The sequence below is a fragment of the Agrilus planipennis genome, unplaced genomic scaffold (assembly GCF_000699045.2).
Source record: "Agrilus planipennis isolate EAB-ADULT unplaced genomic scaffold, Apla_2.0 scaffold19, whole genome shotgun sequence".
Lineage (NCBI taxonomy): Eukaryota > Metazoa > Arthropoda > Insecta > Coleoptera > Buprestidae > Agrilus > Agrilus planipennis.
The window spans coordinates 1,086,249-1,107,021 of NW_020438954.1; the positions used below are offsets into that span (position 1 = coordinate 1,086,249).

Below are 20,773 nucleotides of genomic sequence, written 5' to 3' on the forward strand. Positions count from 1 at the left end.
TGCGACGCGCTGATGAGATCCAAAAAGATCGAAATCGCGATCCGCGTCTGGCAGTTTCGACAGAATACAGACCACTTCGAATTATTTTATTTTATTAGACAAACTAACACTTTCATTTGTAATATTAGTTAGGGTGCTTGGTATGTATGATGTTAATTTAGAAGTGTACCTATCTATACTAATAAAAGCCACTCATATGATTTCAAAAATTCTTTCAATAATTTTTAGAATAGATCAGCGTAAGCTATATATTTCGTTAAAACAAAAAAGCTTTACGTAGGGATCAATTTTGTAACGTAAGTCGACGAAAAAGTTTCTATAGAAAAGTTGTAGAGCTCAAATAGGCAGGTCCGGGTCGACATATAGATATGACTCTCAGTATAGTCACAAACTGACTTGTAAGTGCAGCACAAGTATCAAAAACTATAAAAAAATAATGGAAAATTTCAAACTTATGTATGTATCAGTAGCCTAGGATTATAAATCAATAAACAGTCAAGTAAGTACTTTTTGTTTCTGAAAGAAAAACATTGCCAATTTTCATCTCGAACTTTAACACTCGATTGTTTAAAACAGCTTTTTATTTGCTTTTTATAACCCTTTATTTTCACGTAACGTACTTACTGATTTGAAATGATTACATTAGATTTTTATGATTTCTAATCACAATTAAACGGTCATAAAAACATTTTATATAACGCAAAAATCCAAAATAAAAAAACATATTGAAATGTAGCCGTTGCGAAACTAACGTTAAAGCAAATGTAGAAATTGGAGTAGAAGAACTAGAAGAAGTTGCCCATTTTAGAGGTCATAGATGATAGTAAAACATATGGAAGTCAATTGATGGTAGATCATCTTCTGAGGGTTAAATAGAAGTATATTTTAATTAACAACCTTTCCTTTTTATCTTCTTTTTATGACAATACTGATTTCTATTTCTACATATTATATTTCCGAATTAAAAGGCACCTAATTAAGAAAGTGTCTAATTGATATTGGATAAGTTTTATTGAAATAAAAGTAAGTAAAACTGAAATATACAAATGTCAATGAAGGAATTTTGAACATGCTATAGGGAAATTATTGTAGACAGTATAATTATTTAATTAAAAATTTTGTAATGCTTAAGGACTTCATCGAGTACCTACTTACGATTTTCGAGACATCTATCTCAACAACTTTAAAAATATGCATAAGTAAAATTATTATTTATTTAACCTTTTTTCTTATCCTCTTATTCTTTCAGAATAGTGAATGATTCTAATTACTAGGAATATTCTAGAAACACGCTTTCAAAAATAAGATTTAAGTAGAGACTATTATAAAAAGTCGAATATTAATAAATACAAAAAGTATTCGTTTATTGAAGTTATTTAAATTATTATTTAGCAATTATGCACTCTTAAAATACATGACTATTTAAGTGTACATAATTATAGTTTTGCTAAATACCTACCTACACAAAACAAAAATTAAAAAAAGGTTGCGTATTGTTAATAACTAATGCCCATAGATACTTATTGAGAATTAACATTTTAATTATTTTCATGTATAAATATTTAATTTTCTTAATTTTGGTGAATACGACATCCAAATCGGTTAAGAAATAACTAAAAAATCCCTTTCTAATGTTATTTCCTTCTTTAATATGTAGCGCTCACCATTGTTTAGATTTCCGCATTGCTTTAAGTGCAGGTGCACTGAGTTTGACCTACTTTTTAGGCGATCGAAACAATGGCCGCCGGTGTAACAGCCAATCAGACGCACGAGCTTGCTTTTAACTATTAAACGTGCATACCTGTGTTAGTAACCCGCGATGCTTTTGAAGGATGTACTTCGCTGGGTCAAATTTTAGGTTACAATTACGTAAAAAATTGTAATTATTACTTTTTTCTTTAAAATTACATGTTTGATTAGTAATAAATGTTTTTAGGCCCAAGATCAGCTCATGTTATGATTGAAATTTGTTAATGTTAAGATTATCTTACCTTTAGCTTAAGCTTTCGTTGAATGATCCTGTGGCCGGGCATCTGCCAATGTCCAGATCTATAACAAAGTAAAAAAATGTAGTCACTATTATCATTTTTATTGAAACATAACTAGAACCACATTCTACATATGTAAATAATTAATTAGCATATTAAATTATTCCAAAAACTTCGCAAAACATTATGAATTGTCATTTTTATGACAAGTAAATCATCTTCAGTATAATTTAAATAAAACACATATTAATGTAGCCACACGTCAGGTCACAAAAAAATTCTACAGAAATCCAAATTCTAATTAATTTTTGTCGAGCTGTGGTTCTCATAATTTGCCAACATAACTTACCCACTGCCTAATCCAAGATTCGTACTTGTCTTAACTAAAAGAATAATTTTAACATAAAACAGACTATTATTATACTTAGCGTCTTTTATGTTTTGTCAAATATTTTATGATACCAAGAATTATTTACTATTTACAACTAAATAGCCATTTTTCATCGGATTTCTTGTGAGTTAGAATATTTTTTGCTTGCCGTCACATTTTTTTGCTAATATGAATGTGCGTATCTCGTGTTGATACTCCTTATTTAGTATTGTTTTTGATTCTCGACATACATATCTACGCTTACAAAATACGAAAGGATATTTCTTGAAGGTGAATTCTTTTCTTCTGAAAAACATGACTTAAAAGGATGCCAACTAATCCCATAATGAAGTACTTACAGCACATCAAGAGCTGTTAAATATTAAGTATATACAAGAAGGTTGTAGGTACTTCAACGAGGATGTAATAAACCAACAAAACTCTAGGGATCAAGCAATTTATTCCACCATAACATAATCTAAAAAGAAACAACAGGATACAATATTTAGAAAAAGAAGAATCCCATACATCTTGACAGAACAGCTCCTAATAAAGTTTACAACATCCTCATGAAACCTAAAAACCATTGGGACCATTGGACCATTGGGAAAGGAAAAATCCTACAGATCATGGCGGAGAAAAGTTTGCAATAAATCCTTACCGAGTTTAAAACCCACAGACTTTCAAAATAAAACTTTTGAGAGAAGGATTGAACATTTAGAAGACAAGAATCCCATACATCTTGACAGAACAGCTCCCAATAAAGTTTACAACATCCTCATGAAGCCTAAGAACTGCAGATATCCAAAACCTATTCAAGAGGACCAATGGAAAAGGAAAAATCCTACAGATCATGGTGGAGAAAAGTTTGCAATAAATCCTTACCGAGTCTAAAACCCACAGACTTTCAAAATAAAACTTTTTAAGAAGGATTTAACATTTAGAAGACAATAATTCCATAAATCATGTCAGAACAGCTCTGAAAATGGTAACCACAGATTCCCATAAAGCCTAAAAATCATCACAGATATTCAAAATGAAATTCTTTCACAAGGATTAAACATTTGAAAAATAAGAATCCTTTAGATCATAGAACTTCAGCTCCAAGAAACTTTTACAGTAGATCCTCGTCAAACCTAACAAATACACGTATCCCTAATAAAACCTTTTGAGGAGGATTTACCATTGGTAAAAGAGAAATCCTACAGACCATGGCGGAATAGTTCCGAAAGCCTGAAAACTGCAGACATTCAAAATGAAGCTTTTTCATGAGAATTCAACTGACATAAATATTTGCAAGCAATAACAATTTAGTAGTACATAATATACCTTTTTTGTAAAAGTATCATCATTACACCTGCATTTCCAGTAGTTGTATTCTGGAAATTTAGGTCACCGAATCGAATCGGCTAGTTTACCGCTAAGTATATTCTGTTATAACTTTCTATAAGAACTCCACAGGTATGAATAAACGTTATATTCTCCTAGTGACCTAATGTCAATGCTTGCCTGTTTATTTGAAGATCAAAACTTACTAAAATAAAATAAATCAAGTTCAACTAATAATAAGAAATACATTTTTGAACTGTTTTCCTATTTACTTGTTATTCAAAAGTTGATAAAAAAACTAGTAAAGCTGCCAAAAATCCTATTAGATTAATTTATTATTATATTCCCAGTTATTTTCCTTATGCAAAATTCCAAAAAACCAATTATAAACCTACTAGGCATACTAGAAACTATAATATTACAACTCCAAAGTATGAACCATCCTTGTTAGTTCAGTGTATCATGTAGAAAAAGTAGAATTTTTTGGTCTAGCCAAACAAAACTACCCCAACAAACAATGGAGCTACAAGTCATTTTTTGGTTTCATTTCTTCCAATACGGTATAAAACCCCAAAAAAAGATATTAGGGTTATCACTAAAAACCCAGAAATCCATATGAAATGGTCGACTTGTCCTCTGTTCGAGTTCATTATCCCCTGAATTAACCTGAGCCGTTTTTGGCATGTAAAAGAAGAAGTAAATAATCAAGCACTTTCGCCAATAGACTTGATTGGTGGAAAACTATGTCCACGGTGTTTAAAACAGTCACCGAACCATTCATTCTCGTTCATTCCTACCAAAGAAATGAGCGATTTCCCCAGCAGACCAACCAGTATAATAATACAACACACATGTGATTAGGTCAAACTTTTTACTGTTACAATAAGACACATTGGTGCAGTATCAAGGCTGTTCCAACAGTACGCGGACACAGTGAAAATTGGTGTTATCTATTGACTTATTATTAATTTTGTCGTATAGTTTAACGCTCGTTTTCATTATCGTGTCTGTATTTAATTTCAGACAAGTGAACTCTGATAACGATGTGTTATTATTTGTTGAATAATTTGATAAAAACACAAAAAATGGACTAAACTGGTAGTATTTTCATCATTTCTATTTTCAAAAGTAGTCAGTGGTTTCCTCTGGTAAGTAAACAGTACGCATTTATGAAATAATAAATAATTAGAAAGGCTAAACTGTTAAATAAATTGACGCATTCATACATTCTAGAAGTTAAATATTAATTAAGTATGCAGATTACTGTTTCTTTTTCTTTTTATTTATGTATTAATTACATATAATTAAATTATAGTGCTAGTTCAATCTCGCAATTACTTTTCTTTAATGTAGTTTCGTTTAAAAACGTAACAAATACCTAACTAACATAACATTGAAGATTCTATTTTATTTTTCCTGTATCTAAATTAAAAAGGCCCTTTTTTCTCAAAATGCCGAGCAAAACACTAAGAGTGGACTGCAGCCCAGTAAATTTACAAATTCCGATTGTAGAAAATTTCAAAAAAATATTTTAAAATTAATTTTACATTCCTAATTAATTACAATACTGTAACACTGGCATCGAAAGCAATTTTTCAAAAACGAGTTATTAAGGATAATATTTTATAAAACTAGTTAAACCCAAATACAGAATACAAAACCGGGTGATTTTTTCGCAATTGTTTAGTTCCAACTGGATACGTCAAAATTTGTGATTCATAATTAATTTATAGATTAACTATCTATTCTAACCATCCCTTAATTTTAATCATTATCTACCTATCTGGTTTGGTTAAGTCTGAGTTGATTTGGTTTGGTTTTGAGTTGTGCTGGGTGGGGTTAGGTCGGGTTGGGTTGGTCTAAGTTTGGTTTAGGTTGGGTCGGATAGGGTTCCGTGGGGTCGTGTTGGATCGGGTCAAATACAGAATACGAAACCGAGTGATTTTTTTGCAATTGTTTAGTTCCAACTGGAATACGTCAAAATTTGTGATTCATAATTAATAGTCCCAATTAAACGATAGCATTCTAACCATCCCTTAATTTTAATCATTATCTACCTATCTGGTTTGGTTAAGTCTGAGTTGATTTGGTTTGGTTTTGAGTTGTGCTGGGTGGGGTTAGGTCGGGTTGGGTTGGTCTAAGTTTGGTTTAGGTTGGGTCGGATAGGGTTCCGTGGGGTCGTGTTGGATCGGGTCNATCGTTAAATTAATGTTATTTTAATAAATATGTCACTGATATCATATCCGTTAATTTATTAAGTTAAAATTAACATTCTGTCTCCATCTACCAATAACTTTATAGTTATATTAACACTGAAACGTTTACGCTGTTACCATCTAGCGTTTAAATTCGTTCCTATACCGGAAAAGTCGCATTGTGAACAAGATCAATACCGTGTCTTTATTACGAAAACCGGAAGCATATCATAAGGTGCTTCCGGAATAACAAATGATATCTCGTTATCTGCCTTTTCAATATTACAAAAGTAATATTAAAAAATGAACCTCTGTGTCCATTCATATATAACCAAGATCATAAAAATCAAAGTTGTATGTAGGCCCTAATACAAATTATTGATTTTACTCAACGTTTTGCTAAAAACACGTTTAAAAACATCTTCAGGAGATAGATATTGATTCATCATAATCATAATCATAAAGTCGTCAGTCCTTAGACTGGTTGGACACGCACCTCCTGAGCTAATCTTCTCATTGGTTGCTGAAAAGAAATTGTTTTTAACAAAAGACGTAGGTAGTAATAATGTAGATTATGAGCATTAGCCAAAAGAAAAGGAAAACTTTGGTCCACTAAAGTCAAAATTATCGAATGAAATGGTAGCAACTTTGAAATTAATTAAAATAATAATAACGACAATTACAAGATGCATAATTAATAGTCCCAATTAAACGATAGCATTCTAACCATCCCTTAATTTTAATCATTATCTACCTATCTGGTTTGGTTAAGTCTGAGTTGATTTGGTTTGGTTTTGAGTTGTGCTGGGTGGGGTTAGGTCGGGTTGGGTTGGTCTAAGTTTGGTTTAGGTTGGGTCGGATAGGGTTCCGTGGGGTCGTGTTGGATCGGGTCAAATACAGAATACGAAACCGAGTGATTTTTTTGCAATTGTTTAGTTCCAACTGGAATAGTTCAAAATAAAACATTTTTAAGAAGGATTTAACATTTAGAAGACAAGAATTCCATAAATCATGTCAGAACAGCTCTGAAAATGGTAACCACAGATTCCCATAAAGCCTAAAAATCATCACAGATATTCAAAATGAAATTCTTTCACAAGGATTAAACATTTGAAAAATAAGAATCCTTTAGATCATAGAACTTCAGCTCCAAGAAACTTTTACAGTAGATCCTCGTCAAACCTAACAAATACACGTATCCCTAATAAAACCTTTTGAGGAGGATTTACCATTGGTAAAAGAGAAATCCTACAGACCATGGCGGAATAGTTCCGAAAGCCTGAAAACTGCAGACATTCAAAATGAAGCTTTTTCATAAATATTTGCAAGCAATAACAATTTAGTAGTACATAATATACCTTTTTTGTAAAAGTATCATCATTACACCTGCATTTCCAGTAGTTCTATTCTGGAAATTTAGGTCACCGAATCGAATCGGCTAGTTTACCGCTAAGTATATTCTGTTATAACTTTCTATAAGAACTCCACAGGTATGAATAAACGTTATATTCTCCTAGTGACCTAATGTCAATGCTTGCCTGTTTATTTGAAGATCAAAACTTACTAAAATAAAATAAATCAAGTTCAACTAATAATAAGAAATACATTTTTGAACTGTTTTCCTATTTACTTGTTATTCAAAAGTTGATAAAAAAACTAGTAAAGCTGCCAAAAATCCTATTAGATTAATTTATTATTATATTCCCAGTTATTTTCCTTATGCAAAATTCCAAAAAACCAATTATAAACCTACTAGGCATACTAGAAACTATAATATTACAACTCCAAAGTATGAACCATCCTTGTTAGTTCAGTGTATCATGTAGAAAAAGTAGAATTTTTTGGTCTAGCCAAACAAAACTACCCCAACAAACAATGGAGCTACAAGTCATTTTTTGGTTTCATTTCTTCCAATACGGTATAAAACCCCAAAAAAAGATATTAGGGTTATCACTAAAAACCCAGAAATCCATATGAAATGGTCGACTTGTCCTCTGTTCGAGTTCATTATCCCCTGAATTAACCTGAGCCGTTTTTGGCATGTAAAAGAAGAAGTAAATAATCAAGCACTTTCGCCAATAGACTTGATTGGTGGAAAACTATGTCCACGGTGTTTAAAACAGTCACCGAACCATTCATTCTCGTTCATTCCTACCAAAGAAATGAGCGATTTCCCCAGCAGACCAACCAGTATAATAATACAACACACATGTGATTAGGTCAAACTTTTTACTGTTACAATAAGACACATTGGTGCAGTATCAAGGCTGTTCCAACAGTACGCGGACACAGTGAAAATTGGTGTTATCTATTGACTTATTATTAATTTTGTCGTATAGTTTAACGCTCTTTTTCATTATCGTGTCTGTATTTAATTTCAGACAAGTGAACTCTGATAACGATGTGTTATTATTTGTTGAATNACAAAAACATTAATTGTAATACAATATAAAAATAAAATAATAAATAACATAAATAGTTAAAAACAATTAAGACAGCATTATTGTAAGAATAAAATAATAAAAACATAACACGGCAAGATTAAGAAAGAAGGAGTTAATAGCTTTTGTTCTTTCAATATTTATGATGTTCGTATTTTTTCTACAAAACAATAATAATAGAAAAATTTAAATATTCTTTTAAGTAGTTTGCATGTTTGTGTGTTTCTTATTTTTTTTTAATTTGGACGCATTTGAACATATGCATAATTCTGATATAATTTATAAAACTATTTTATTACTTTCATGCAAATTGGTAGCATTTAATACTTCAGAACAAAAATTTTAAATATTTATTTCCTTGTACCTTGAACTATATAATTGAACTAATACGTTACGTAGTTGATAATAAAATCGTTTCGCATTATCAGTACCTACAATATATAACGAATTTGTTGGTTGGTACTTTTAATAAAGCGCATAAATTTTTCAGTATGCATTCTCAGTCAATGACTGACGAAATTACCATGATGGATCACGGAGGCGTCAAAAATGTTGGTGCTGGACAAACGTTAGAAATCCTACATAGACAACGTGAAGTTTCTGAAGATGCACCTCGTGATAAGAGAAGAAACGTCAAGCACTTTTGTCGCCGCCATGATCCATTATAGTGATTTCATCAACAAGTCGCGATTAGAATCCGGAAATCCAGTCTGTTAAGGGTGTATGTTTGGAGCGCGGCGCTGAACGGGTGCATAACATGGACAGTTGGTGTCTCACAAAAGAAAAGGTTAGAAGCGTTCGAAATCAGGTGTTACGGACGAATTATACGGATAATTCAAGAGGTATAAGAAAGAATAGGACTCTATAGAAGTCAATAAGATATAGGCGAGATAGGTTGGTACGACACCTTCTCAAGTATGAAGGGCTAGTCAGAGACATATTAGAGGCAGAAACAGGAGTTAGGAGGAGTAGAGATAGACCTACATTAGATTACTGTTCGCAAATAGTTAAGAATGTGGGATATTCTAGTTTTAGGGAAATGCGAAGATTAGTTCAAGATAGGAAAGAGTGGAGATGCGTGTCCAATTAGTCTTAGGACTGACGACCTTATGATGATGCTGATGATGTATGCTATCAGTTCGTGAAATAATTTTTTTCTTCTAATTTTCCGAAAATAAAAAAAAAATCTTTCCATACAACAGTCAACTTTCGCGGAAATGTGATAATCTTTGAGCAAAAAGTAGAATAATTTTATCAATAAACAATAACAAAAAGGCAAGTATTTTATTTAAAAAAACATTTACAAGATAAATATGTGAGATAAGAAATCATTTCCTATTTTATAACAATCGGTCAGTGTTTTGAATAAAAAAAGTCTCACATCGGGAACTACACGTGTCGTTAATCGGCAATAATTTATTCATTAGAGGCAATTAATTCTTACACAACAAATTTAGTTTCGAATATGCAAATCGGTTGAAATTTATGAAAATAGAGACTAAGAGTCTGCTAAATTGTCCAAAATTAATTTTTTTCACAACTACTCGTCAACAGCTCTAGCTAGTAATTTATTAATTTGTCTCAAACTTGAATATATGCGAAGGTGATATTCAAAAAGCGATTTGCAATAATAATTACGTACTAATTAACAATCTTCATGCTTCAGGCATGAAAGGAGGATCATGTGGGTACAAAACAGTCATAAATGTTTTCATTTCACATTTCAATTGACAAATATTTCGTTGAACTTGACTTGAAAATACCCCTGGAGCATGTGCAGAAAGGGGTTCCAGACGTTTCGAAAAGGAAATTTTAACCACAAAAATGAAAAACGACCTGAACAAACAAAAAAAGTTGAAGACGAAGAGTTGGGGTAGTTTTTGAACGAAAACCATTGCCAGCTCTTTCGTACATTGCCAAAAATACTACAGATAGAAGCAATAATTTGATTCAAAGGGAATAAAACTACAAATTATCATTACTGATAAAGAATATTATCAGTTTCCAAACAAAACCATCTCTTATCCTCTTTATTTAAACTACTAGGGTCAATTGAAAAGTCCCTGACACATAGATGGCGGCACCAGAACTAAATCCATATGATTTTCAGTTAGTCCTAACCTACAAAAGACGCGTCTATAAATTTGACGGCTGTCGGATCATTAGTTTGTGAATTATAGCATTTTTAGTGAAGCAACTTTTGTTATTGTGAAAAAAATGGATAAAAAGGAATTTCGCGTGTTGATAAAATATTGCTTTTTGAAGGGAAAAAATACAGTTGAAGCAAAAACTTGGCTTGATAACGAATTTCCGGACACTGCCCCAGGAAAATCAACCATCAAGGATTGGTATGCTAAGTTTAGACGTGGTGAAATGAGCACCGAAGACGGTGAACGCAGTGGACGCCCAAAAGAGGCTGTTACGGACGAAAACATTAAAAAAATCCACAAAATGATTTTGAATGACCGTAAATTGAAATTGAATGAAATAGCAGACACTCTACAGATATCAACGGAACGTATACATCACATCATTCACGAATATTTGGGTATGAGAAAGCTCTGTGCAAAGTGGGTGCCGCGCGAGCTCACTTTTGACCAAAAACAACGACGAGTTGATGATTCAGAGCAGTGTTTGAAGATGATCACGCGTAATAAACCCGAGTTTTTGCGTCGATATGTGACAATGGATGAAACATGGCTCCATCATTTCACTCCGAAGTCCAATCGACAGTCATCGGAGTGGACTGCACACGATGAACCCGCTCCAAAGCGTGCAAAAACGCAACAGTCGGCTGGCAAGGTTATGGCGTCTGTATTTTGGGATGCGCGTGGAATAATTTTCATTGACTACCTTGAAAAAGGAAGGACCATCAACAGCGACTATTACATAGCGTTATTGGACCGTTTGAAGGACGAAATCGCCGAGAAACGACCGCATTTGCAGAAAAAGAAAGTCCTGCTTCACCAAGACAATGCACCGTCTCACAAGTCAGTGAAAACGATGGCAAAAATTCATGAATTGGGCTTCGAATTGCTTCCGCATCCACCGTATTCTCCAGATCTGGCCCCCAGCGACTACTTCCTGTTCTCAGATCTCAAAAGAATGCTCGTTGGGAAAAAATTTTCGTCGAATGAAGAGGTGATCGCCGAAACTGAGGCCTATTTTGAAGCAAAGGACAAATCGTACTACAAAAATGGTATCGAAAAGTTGGAGGATCGCTATAATCAGTGTATCACCCTTGAAGGGAATTATGTTGAATAAAAAAAAACGAATTTTGCAAAAAAAATGTGTTTTACTATTTTAGGCCGGGGACTTTTCAATTGACCTGTTATATTTTCAATTGTAGCTGCTATTTGACAGTTGTGCGGTCCGCGCTCAACTTCCATCACATGTTGCACGCGAAACTTCCGTTGCATGCTGCGCGCGCAATTACGTCCCATACTAAAATTTCACTCTCAAGATAACTAGTTTCTTGTAGCAATTTTTTTTACCTAGTACAATAAACTTATTATTTACTTATTAATGTTTTTCTTTTCAGGAAATGGGAGTTTTAAGGGGGACTCTTATATTAATCGTGGCTGGTTTCACACGATTAGTAGGGTATGTAGCACAATTAGTGTCATTTATTACACATCATCCTAAAAGGGTGGAACGCTTACCTCCAATAAACGACGATATACTACTCTGCACTGCGAAAGAATTAGCAGAAAAAATTAGAAAAAGAAAGGTAGGCTTTTAAATAAAAATTATTTCATCGTTAAATTAATGTTATTTTAATAAATATGTCACTGATATCATATCCGTTAATTTATTAAGTTAAAATTAACATTCTGTCTCCATCTACCAATAACTTTATTATTATTAGTTATATTAACACTGAAACGTTTACGCTGTTACCATCTAGCGTTTAAATTCGTTCCTATACCGGAAAAGTCGCATTGTGAACAAGATCAATACCGTGTCTTTATTACGAAAACCGGAAGCATATCATAAGGTGCTTCCGGAATAACAAATGATATCTCGTTATCTGCCTTTTCAATATTACAAAAGTAATATTAAAAAATGAACCTCTGTGTCCATTCATATATAACCAAGATCATAAAAATCAAAGTTGTATGTAGGCCCTAATACAAATTATTGATTTTACTCAACGTTTTGCTAAAAACACGTTTAAAAACATCTTCAGGAGATAGATATTGATTCATCATAATCATAATCATAAAGTCGTCAGTCCTTAGACTGGTTGGACACGCACCTCCTGAGCTAATCTTCTCATTGGTTGCTGAAAAGAAATTGTTTTTAACAAAAGACGTAGGTAGTAATAATGTAGATTATGAGCATTAGCCAAAAGAAAAGGAAAACTTTGGTCCACTAAAGTCAAAATTATCGAATGAAATGGTAGCAACTTTGAAATTAATTAAAATAATAATAACGACAATTACAATATGACAATTTAATAATATTTTGCATTAACTACATTTACGTACGAAACGAGGAAAATTCTTGATGGTCACAAATGGTGTAAAGTTGTGGTCAATTTTACAACCATTAGCTTAACTTCTGGTTTAGAACTAGTTTAGAAATGAAGGGCTAGTTGAAGACGTAGTAGAGGCAGAAACAAGAATTAAGAAATAATAGTTAGTGAATTTTCGATAAATGCGAAGATTGGCTCAAAATAATAAGAAGAAGTGAAAGTGAGTGTCCAATCAGTTCTCGGACTGAAGATCATACAATAATAATGTATCAATAGCTCACTTTTTTGTCTACAATCCTCCCTCTTGCGTCTTTTACATTTATTTATTCTTAATGTTAACAAACCCACCAATTATTTATTTAATTCCTGAATTATATTGTTCAAGGTGTCTTCCGAAGCAGTGATACGAGCTTATATAAGACGTGTCAAAGCTGTAGATCCAATAATTAATGCAGTTGTAGAAGATCGCTTTGAAGAAGCGCTAGAGGAAGCGAAGGCAGTTGACAAACTTATCGCTAGCGAAACTTTTACGGAAAAGGAACTCCAAGTTCGATATCCTCTACTCGGTCTGCCGCTAACGGTTAAAGAAAGCCTTGCAGTAAAAGGATGCAGCAATGCAGCAGGTCAGACAATCCCCGAAAGGCCCAAAGCGACGTCGGATGCTGTAGTTGTGGAGAAATGTCGAAACGCTGGAGCAATACCAATTTTGGTGTCCAACACACCCGAGCTTTGCCTGAATTGGGAAACGTTTAATAAGGTCACCGGTCGATCGAAAAATCCGTACGATACCAGAAGAACATGCGGGGGATCTTCCGGTGGTGAGGTAATTTTACCGATACCATACATATATAGCATCTGTTTTGAGATATTATCATCAACATGATAACTAAAATCGGTTAAACGGAGCTAGCTGATACCATATTCTGAAATTGGCTTTCCATGGAAATGTTTTAGTTAAGAATCGCTAATTTTAACGTATTAGGGGTGAAATCAAGAAATTTAAGATAAATGGGTGCGCTTAAAAGACTACATTTGGTATTCATTAAGTTTGCAGTTTGGATTCTTCTTTGCAGAACCTTGCAATATTAATTTGAAATCATTTTTTCGATTTATTATTTACCCACTACAAACTACCTCAAATTAATGAGAGAAAAATTGTTGCTGTTGTCACACCCCCGCCGGGAATCGAACCCGGGACCTTTGGCTTTACGCACCAATGGTCTAACGTGCTCTATAGAATATCGTCTGGTTTAGGCGATCGCCATGATTAAAATTTAGACAAACTTAATATCATATATATTGATATAATGTGAGCTAATACAAATAATTTTAGGCAGCCCTAATTGCTTCGGGTGCTTCCCTGATTGGATTAGGTTCTGATATTTGTGGATCTCTTCGACTGCCTCCACTCTTCTGTGGAATTTGGGGGCATAAACCGTCTCCACACGCGATCTCGATCGATGGACATTATCCGTCTTGCGATGACATAGGTGTTTGGAAACGGTTTTTTGCAGTTGGCCCTTTGACTAGATATGCTTCAGACTTGCCGTTGATGTTTAGAGTTCTGATGAACGAAGAGATGAACGATCATCTTAGATTTGAAGAGCAAGTAAGTCAAAGTGACGTACTCTTTGTATCAAATTGTATTTATTGGTGATTGCTGATGATTTCTATATCATATTTTTCAGATCAACGTATCGGATTTGAAGGTTTATTTCATGTTGGACGATCACGGTTCAATTCTGACGAACAGGGTGTGTCGACATACGGTCGGTGCAGTACAGAAGGTAGTGCAATTCTTGGGCGAGAAACACCTATGTAGAACTGAGAAGGTAAATACTTGAACAATTACTCGTTAGTATAGTATAATAAAAAACTGAATTTGTCAGTAAAACAGAAACACTCAAAAGTGGTTCAAAGATCCAATTGTAGAAACTGTAAAAATCTCCATCATATGTTTCTGTGGTGCATCGTTTTTGACGTGACAACGTCTTATAATTCGATACACGCACGAAAAAACATGACTCATGCGGCGTTACCTCGCTCTGAGGCGTTCCATTTAAGGCTTGAAGTGCAAGCGAGAGCGCGGAACGAGCGACAAAGAGGCACAATCGACCTCCGCGTTCGGCAGCGTTCGACATCTGTCTCTCTCCTACTTGAATGAGTGATGCGTCCGCGTGGACAGCTGCTATACAATAATACATTTCCATTTACCTCCTTCTCTATATCCATACAAAATATCTATCAAACAAATAAAATTAAAATTTTCTTTTGAAAAATGAAACCATTCCATCAGTATTTTCTTATGACGTTGTCACGTTCAACTATCGTCAGTAAACCGACTTTACAGACAACCGATTTTTGTAAATTTTCTTGAATAGGACGAAACGTATATTGAAATTCATCTAATCCGTTTGACTGTAACTCTGTTGGCCAATCTGAGCACCATTAAATAATAACAGTAAGGAAAGAGAAGATCTCCGTGTGTTTCATCTCTGGTCCCATCCCCACTCAAACAAATGCCTATCAGCAGATTCGCTTCTTTTTGAAAATCCAACGAATTTCTGTTTTTCAGGCCCATGTACCAAAGATGCGATATTCGTCAGAATTGGGATACATAACGCTGTTAGAAATAGAAAGCGTCGATCATTTTTTTAAAGAAAACGAAAAAGGTGCCATATTGGAATTCTTCCTTTACTTCCTGTGCATGTCGCCGTATTCGTTCTATTCGATTTGCTATTCGGTTTTAAGATGCGTCATCAAAATGATTTACACCAAAGGTTACAAGAGAGACCTCGAACATCTGCGTCACCAATTGATGACAACCTTAGGGGACAATGGCGTCCTAATCTACCCCTGTTATACAGGAACGGCCCATTACCATGGGGGAACTTTAGCCCGACTATTCGATGCCAGCTACATGACCATCTTTAATGCGCTGGGATTCCCAGCAACTAGCTGTACTGTCGGACATATTGAAGAGGGAATTCCAATTGGCGTGCAGGTCAGTACCTAATTTTTAACCTTTAACATTTTTTCCTAGAGAAGTAAGAATATACTCAAGGGTGTACTAACAATAAGGGATCTTTTGATATTCGATCCCTAACGGGGTAAAAACAAACATCCCTAAAGGAGTAAGAATATTAAGGTAGTAAAAGGAGACGTTAAGTGATCGACTTACAGATTACAGTCCAAGTCGGTGGACCTAGAAATTTCAAATTTAGGGAAATACTCCATGAGTTCTCTAAGGGTGCACTATTTTGATGTACTTTGATATTACATCCCTAAATGAGTAAAAAGATCTGTTAAAGTGACCGACTTGTAGACAACGTCCAGTCCAAATCGATATACCTTGAAATTTGGGGTAAATATTCCTTGACCTGCTTTAGGGGTTCATTATAGAGGAATTTTCTAAAATTCGGTCTCTAAAGGGATGAAAGTTTGGATGGGTAACATTAGTAATCGTCTAAAATTAGGAGACTACAGCGGGAGCAAGTCTAGTTGTAGTCAATTCCCAATATTTTTATTCTAAAAAATATTTTCTTCTTATTTGTTTTTCAGGTGGTTGCCGCTCCCAATAATGACAAACTAACAATTGCTGTTGCACAGGCGATTGAGGCTCATTTTGGAGGTTGGAAACCCCCGCCAGCTGACGTGAAGAACCCCGTCTGACTTCCCCTTTGTTTACATTTAATTTGTTCACATATTTGTTATTTATTGCCACTGATATTAGAATTAATTTTCAGTATTATGCTTAATAAACTGTTTTTTGTATTAAGTTGGTCATTTATTTTTAAACCTCAATTGAAGAAACAAATTATTCAATACAAACAGATCATGTTTTATAAGGTAAGTACGAGGGATGTTTTCAAAGTTCTGGGAATTTAGATATAATTTTTATTATATTGATAATTTTCGTCAATATTACAGTGTAGTTTTACAATATAATCTCCATTTAACTGAATACATTTATCCCAACGATCAACCAATTTTTTTAAGCCGTCCTCAAAAAACATTTTCGGTGTCTCCTGAATTCACCCATTTATGACACGTTTTACGCCAATGAAACTCTCAAATCATACACCCCGTAAGGGTTTTTTCAAATGTGGGAACAGATGATAATCACTGGGTGCAAGATCCGGGGAATAAGATGGGTGCGGAAGCAATTCCTGTCGTAAATCGTTGAAAACATCCTTCGTTGTTCTTGCAACTTTTCAGGCCGTTTTTTGACAAGTGCCTATCGCAGTGATCCGGATATTAAATTCCAAAAATATTCTGCGTTAATTGTAGTACCTTTCGCCAGATAATCCATACAAATAATCCCTCCGCAATCCCAGAATACACTAAGCATTACCTTTCCAACAGGTGGAACTGCACGCGCCTTCAATGGAGACCCTTCTTCAGGTTTTACGTCCTTCTTTGGATTGACTTTTGTTCTCAGGATTGAAATAAGGAATCCATGTTTCATCAGTGGTTATTATTCGTTGCCAAAATTCCAAAACCAATCACCGTAACGGGCTAACAGCTGTTGAAGTTGACGACAAGTATCAGACCTATTGAGTGTCTGTTCTGGTCCCAACTGCCTTCGCACCCAACGCACCGAAACCTTGCTAACGCCCAAACAATCAAGGAGGATGTCATGAACTTGTAGAGTATCTATCCCTAGGATAGAGGACACACGTGTCCTCTTTCAGTAGGTCTTCGACGGCAGTAATATTTCTTTCATTTACTGACGTGTTTGGGCATCCACTGAGTGGAAACTCTTCTAGTGATGTTCTACCGGTTTTAAAACGATCGATCCACCGATAAACAGTATTTTTGGATTCTACAGACTCCAAATACTCCTTGCAGACGCTGAATAATTTCTGATGTTTCCACACCTTCCTTCCACAAAAAGAAAATGATTGCTCTTTGAGATTTTGCTGCGTCTTCCGTGGTTACAAAAACAGTACTATGAAAACGCGTTCATATCAGTCGAACATCCAAATCAGACTGAACAATATTGCACTAGATAGTTGCATAAACATGTCAAGACTTGCCTGACACCAATAACATTGCCTATAAGTTCTGCGTAATTTAATTATAGCACTATTCCCAGAACTTTGGGAACGTCCCTCGTACTTGCAAAAAAATTGTTAACAAGCAATAACAAATAAAAGCTATTCTTAAGTCTTTTTGAAATAATATTTTCGCAATAAACAATCATATGTAAAAATAATTCAAAATCTACAGCTAGTTAAATCACTTATCATTAACATTACATCAAGCCTTCGAAGAATTTAAAATATGTACATAAAAGAACGCGTGACGACAACTGCTGGTAAAGATATGAAACCATTGGTGAGCTTTAAAGCTTTACATGAAGTAGATATATCCCGACATGTATCGGTAAATGTGTATACTGATTGATTGTTTATTAAGTAGGTGTCTATTTATGCTAGCAAATAATTCTCCTAGAATTTATACAGATATTCATCAGTGATAAACGAAATTAACCGATAAAGACATCAGTAATTATCGTAAGTATGATAGACAGCTAAAATATTCATAATTTTTTTATTTTAAATTATGTATCATATACAAAATNATATTATCAAGTAAAAACGAGATTTTCAGCAAATTTTCATTTTTTCCTCGATAACCATTTACTGAATTTGAATAACCTCACGCTAAAGTGATTCTCCAGAGGTCAAGTTACTTATTATAAAAGTTTGAAATTTCTGGTAGCTTTTCTTCTGATCCCTGGAGTACTCAAGGAATATTTCCCTAATACTTCCAAACTTTTAGGTCTACTGATTTTGGATGTACGTTGTTTGTAAGTTAATGACTTTTAAACCTCTTCTTATTCCTATTGGGATGGAATATCAAAGTGAAATAGTAAACCCCTATTGAATACCCAAAGAATATTCCCCAAATTTTAAATTTTGTGTGCACCGATTTAGGCTGTACATTTTTTGTAAGTCAATCAGTTTAACACCGTACTCCTTTAGGGATGGAATATCAAAGTAAGAGAGTACACCCCTACAGTACTCAAGCAATATTTCCCCAAATTTCTACTCCACCGATTTGAACTATACGTCATCTGTAAATCGATTACTCCAACACCTTTATTACCTCCTTTAGGGATGGAATATCAAAATAAAATAGTACACACCTAGAGGACTCAAGGAATATTCCCCTACTTTCAAATTTTTAGGTCTACCAAATGGGGCTGTACTTTGTTTGTAAGTCAGTCACTTTAACACCTCTTCTTACTCCTTTAGGGGTAGAATATTAAGTTAGAGAGTTTACCCCTAGGCTACTGGAGCAATATTTCCTCAAATTTCAAGTCAAAATCAAAGTCCACCGATTTGAACTGTACTTTTCTGTAATTCGATTACTCCAGCACCTTTATTTACTCCTTTAGGGATGGAATATCAAAATAAAATAGTAGACACCTGAAGGACTCAAGGAATATTTCCCTACTTTCAAATTTTTAAGTCTACCAAATGGGGCTGTACTTTGTTTGTAAATCAGTCACTTTAACACCTCTTTTTACTCCTTTAGGGGTAGAATATCAAGTTAGAGAGTTCACCCCTAGGCTACTGGAGCAATATTTTCTCAAATTTCAAGTCAAAATCAAAGTCCACCGATTTGAACTGTACTTTTGTGTAATTCGATTACTCCAACACCTCTATTTATTTACTCTTTAGGGATGGAATATCAAAATAAAATAGTACACACCTAGAGGACTCAAGGAATATTTCCCTAATTTCAAATTTTTAGGTCTACCAAATGGGGCTGTACTTTGTTTGTAAGTCAGTCACTTTAACACCTCTTCTTACTCCTTTAGGGGTAGAATATTGAGTTAGAGAGTTCACCCCTAGGCTACTGGAGCAATATTTCCTCAAATTTCAAGTCAAAATCAAAGTCCACCGATTTGAACTGTACTTTTCTGTAATTCGATTACTCCAACACCTTTATTTACTCCTTTAGGGATGGAATGTCAAAATAAAATAGTACACACCTAGAGGACTCAAGGAATATTCCCCTACTTTCAAATTTTAGGTCTACCGAATTGGGTTGTACGTTGCTTGTAAGTCAATCACTTTAACACCTCTTCTTACTCCTTTAGGAGTAGAATATCAAAGTTAGAGAGTTCACCCCTAGGCTACTGGAGCAATATTTCCTCAAATTTTAAGTCAACATCAAAGTCCACCGATTTCAACTGTACTTTCTGTATTTCCTCCTTTGGGGATGGAATAACAAAATAAAGTAGTACTCAAGGAATATTTCCCAAAATTTCAAATTTCTATATTCACCGATTTGGGCTATAGGTTGTCTGTAAGAAGATCACTTTAACACCTTTTTTTACTCCTTTAGGGATGGAATATAAAGGCAAAATGGTGTTTCTTCATGTTCTAAGTTCGCCTATTTAAGTTGTATTATTATATTTGTCACTTTAACACGTCTTTTTCCCCAAAAAACATCTATTCGTATATGTATACGCTAATAAAGCAAATTATTCTAAAACTTATTGTTAATTTTAATATGCATATATAATAAAATTTGAAGTCATCGTTGTGTCCCAATTGAATCCTTTTAAACAAAAGCATTGGATTGCACCACTATCATCCGATAATTGTGTAGAATGTATTACAATGTGTTTTTCTGATAACCTCCTACGAAACCGATTAAAGAAAGAGTTATTTATTTGTAAACATTATTTTATCTATACTATAGCAACTATTCTAAACTGAGATATCAACAGTTTCTAACAGCTTTTCATCTGAAGTGCATCCTAGCAAAAAAAAACATTTTTAATCTCAATTCCGAACTCAATATGCATAAAGCAGTAGTGAAAAAACCAAAGATGCATCCTAAAAGCAGTATATTTTTTAATAATGCGTAAGTACCATTTTCATTAATTAATTATCTGAATTATCAGTAGATTTATAGTAATCAATTGGTCGAATCTATGCAAAATATTTCTT

At 34.0% G+C, this 20,773-nt stretch overlaps 1 protein-coding gene and 1 long non-coding RNA gene across 4 annotated transcripts in view; one reads left to right on the plus strand and one right to left on the minus strand.

The window, feature by feature from the left end:
- The window catches only part of LOC108743490 (fatty-acid amide hydrolase 2), a 19,873-nt gene extending 3,330 nt beyond the window's left edge, over positions 1-16,543 (plus strand). The window contains exons 1-7 of one of the 3 annotated variants that reach the window (XM_018479072.2): positions 4,528-4,835; positions 11,865-12,053; positions 13,186-13,623; positions 14,134-14,409; positions 14,489-14,632; positions 15,376-15,804; positions 16,362-16,542. In XM_018479072.2, the coding sequence (XP_018334574.1) occupies positions 11,868-12,053; positions 13,186-13,623; positions 14,134-14,409; positions 14,489-14,632; positions 15,376-15,804; positions 16,362-16,472 (1,584 nt within the window). In that variant the 5' untranslated portion in view covers positions 4,528-4,835; positions 11,865-11,867 and the 3' untranslated portion in view covers positions 16,473-16,542. Of the gene's footprint in view, positions 1-4,527; positions 4,836-8,870; positions 9,111-11,864; positions 12,054-13,185; positions 13,624-14,133; positions 14,410-14,488; positions 14,633-15,375; positions 15,805-16,361 lie in introns of those variants that run through there. The other 2 variants (XM_025974959.1, XM_018479066.2) reach the window with 2 other exon arrangements.
- LOC112904591 overlaps positions 1-20,773 on the minus strand; it is a 174,992-nt gene that overhangs the window by 92,644 nt on the left and 61,575 nt on the right. Inside the window, exon 2 of the long non-coding RNA XR_003231207.1 lies at positions 1,992-2,049. This is a non-coding gene — a long non-coding RNA (uncharacterized LOC112904591). The remainder of the gene's footprint in view (positions 1-1,991; positions 2,050-20,773) is intronic.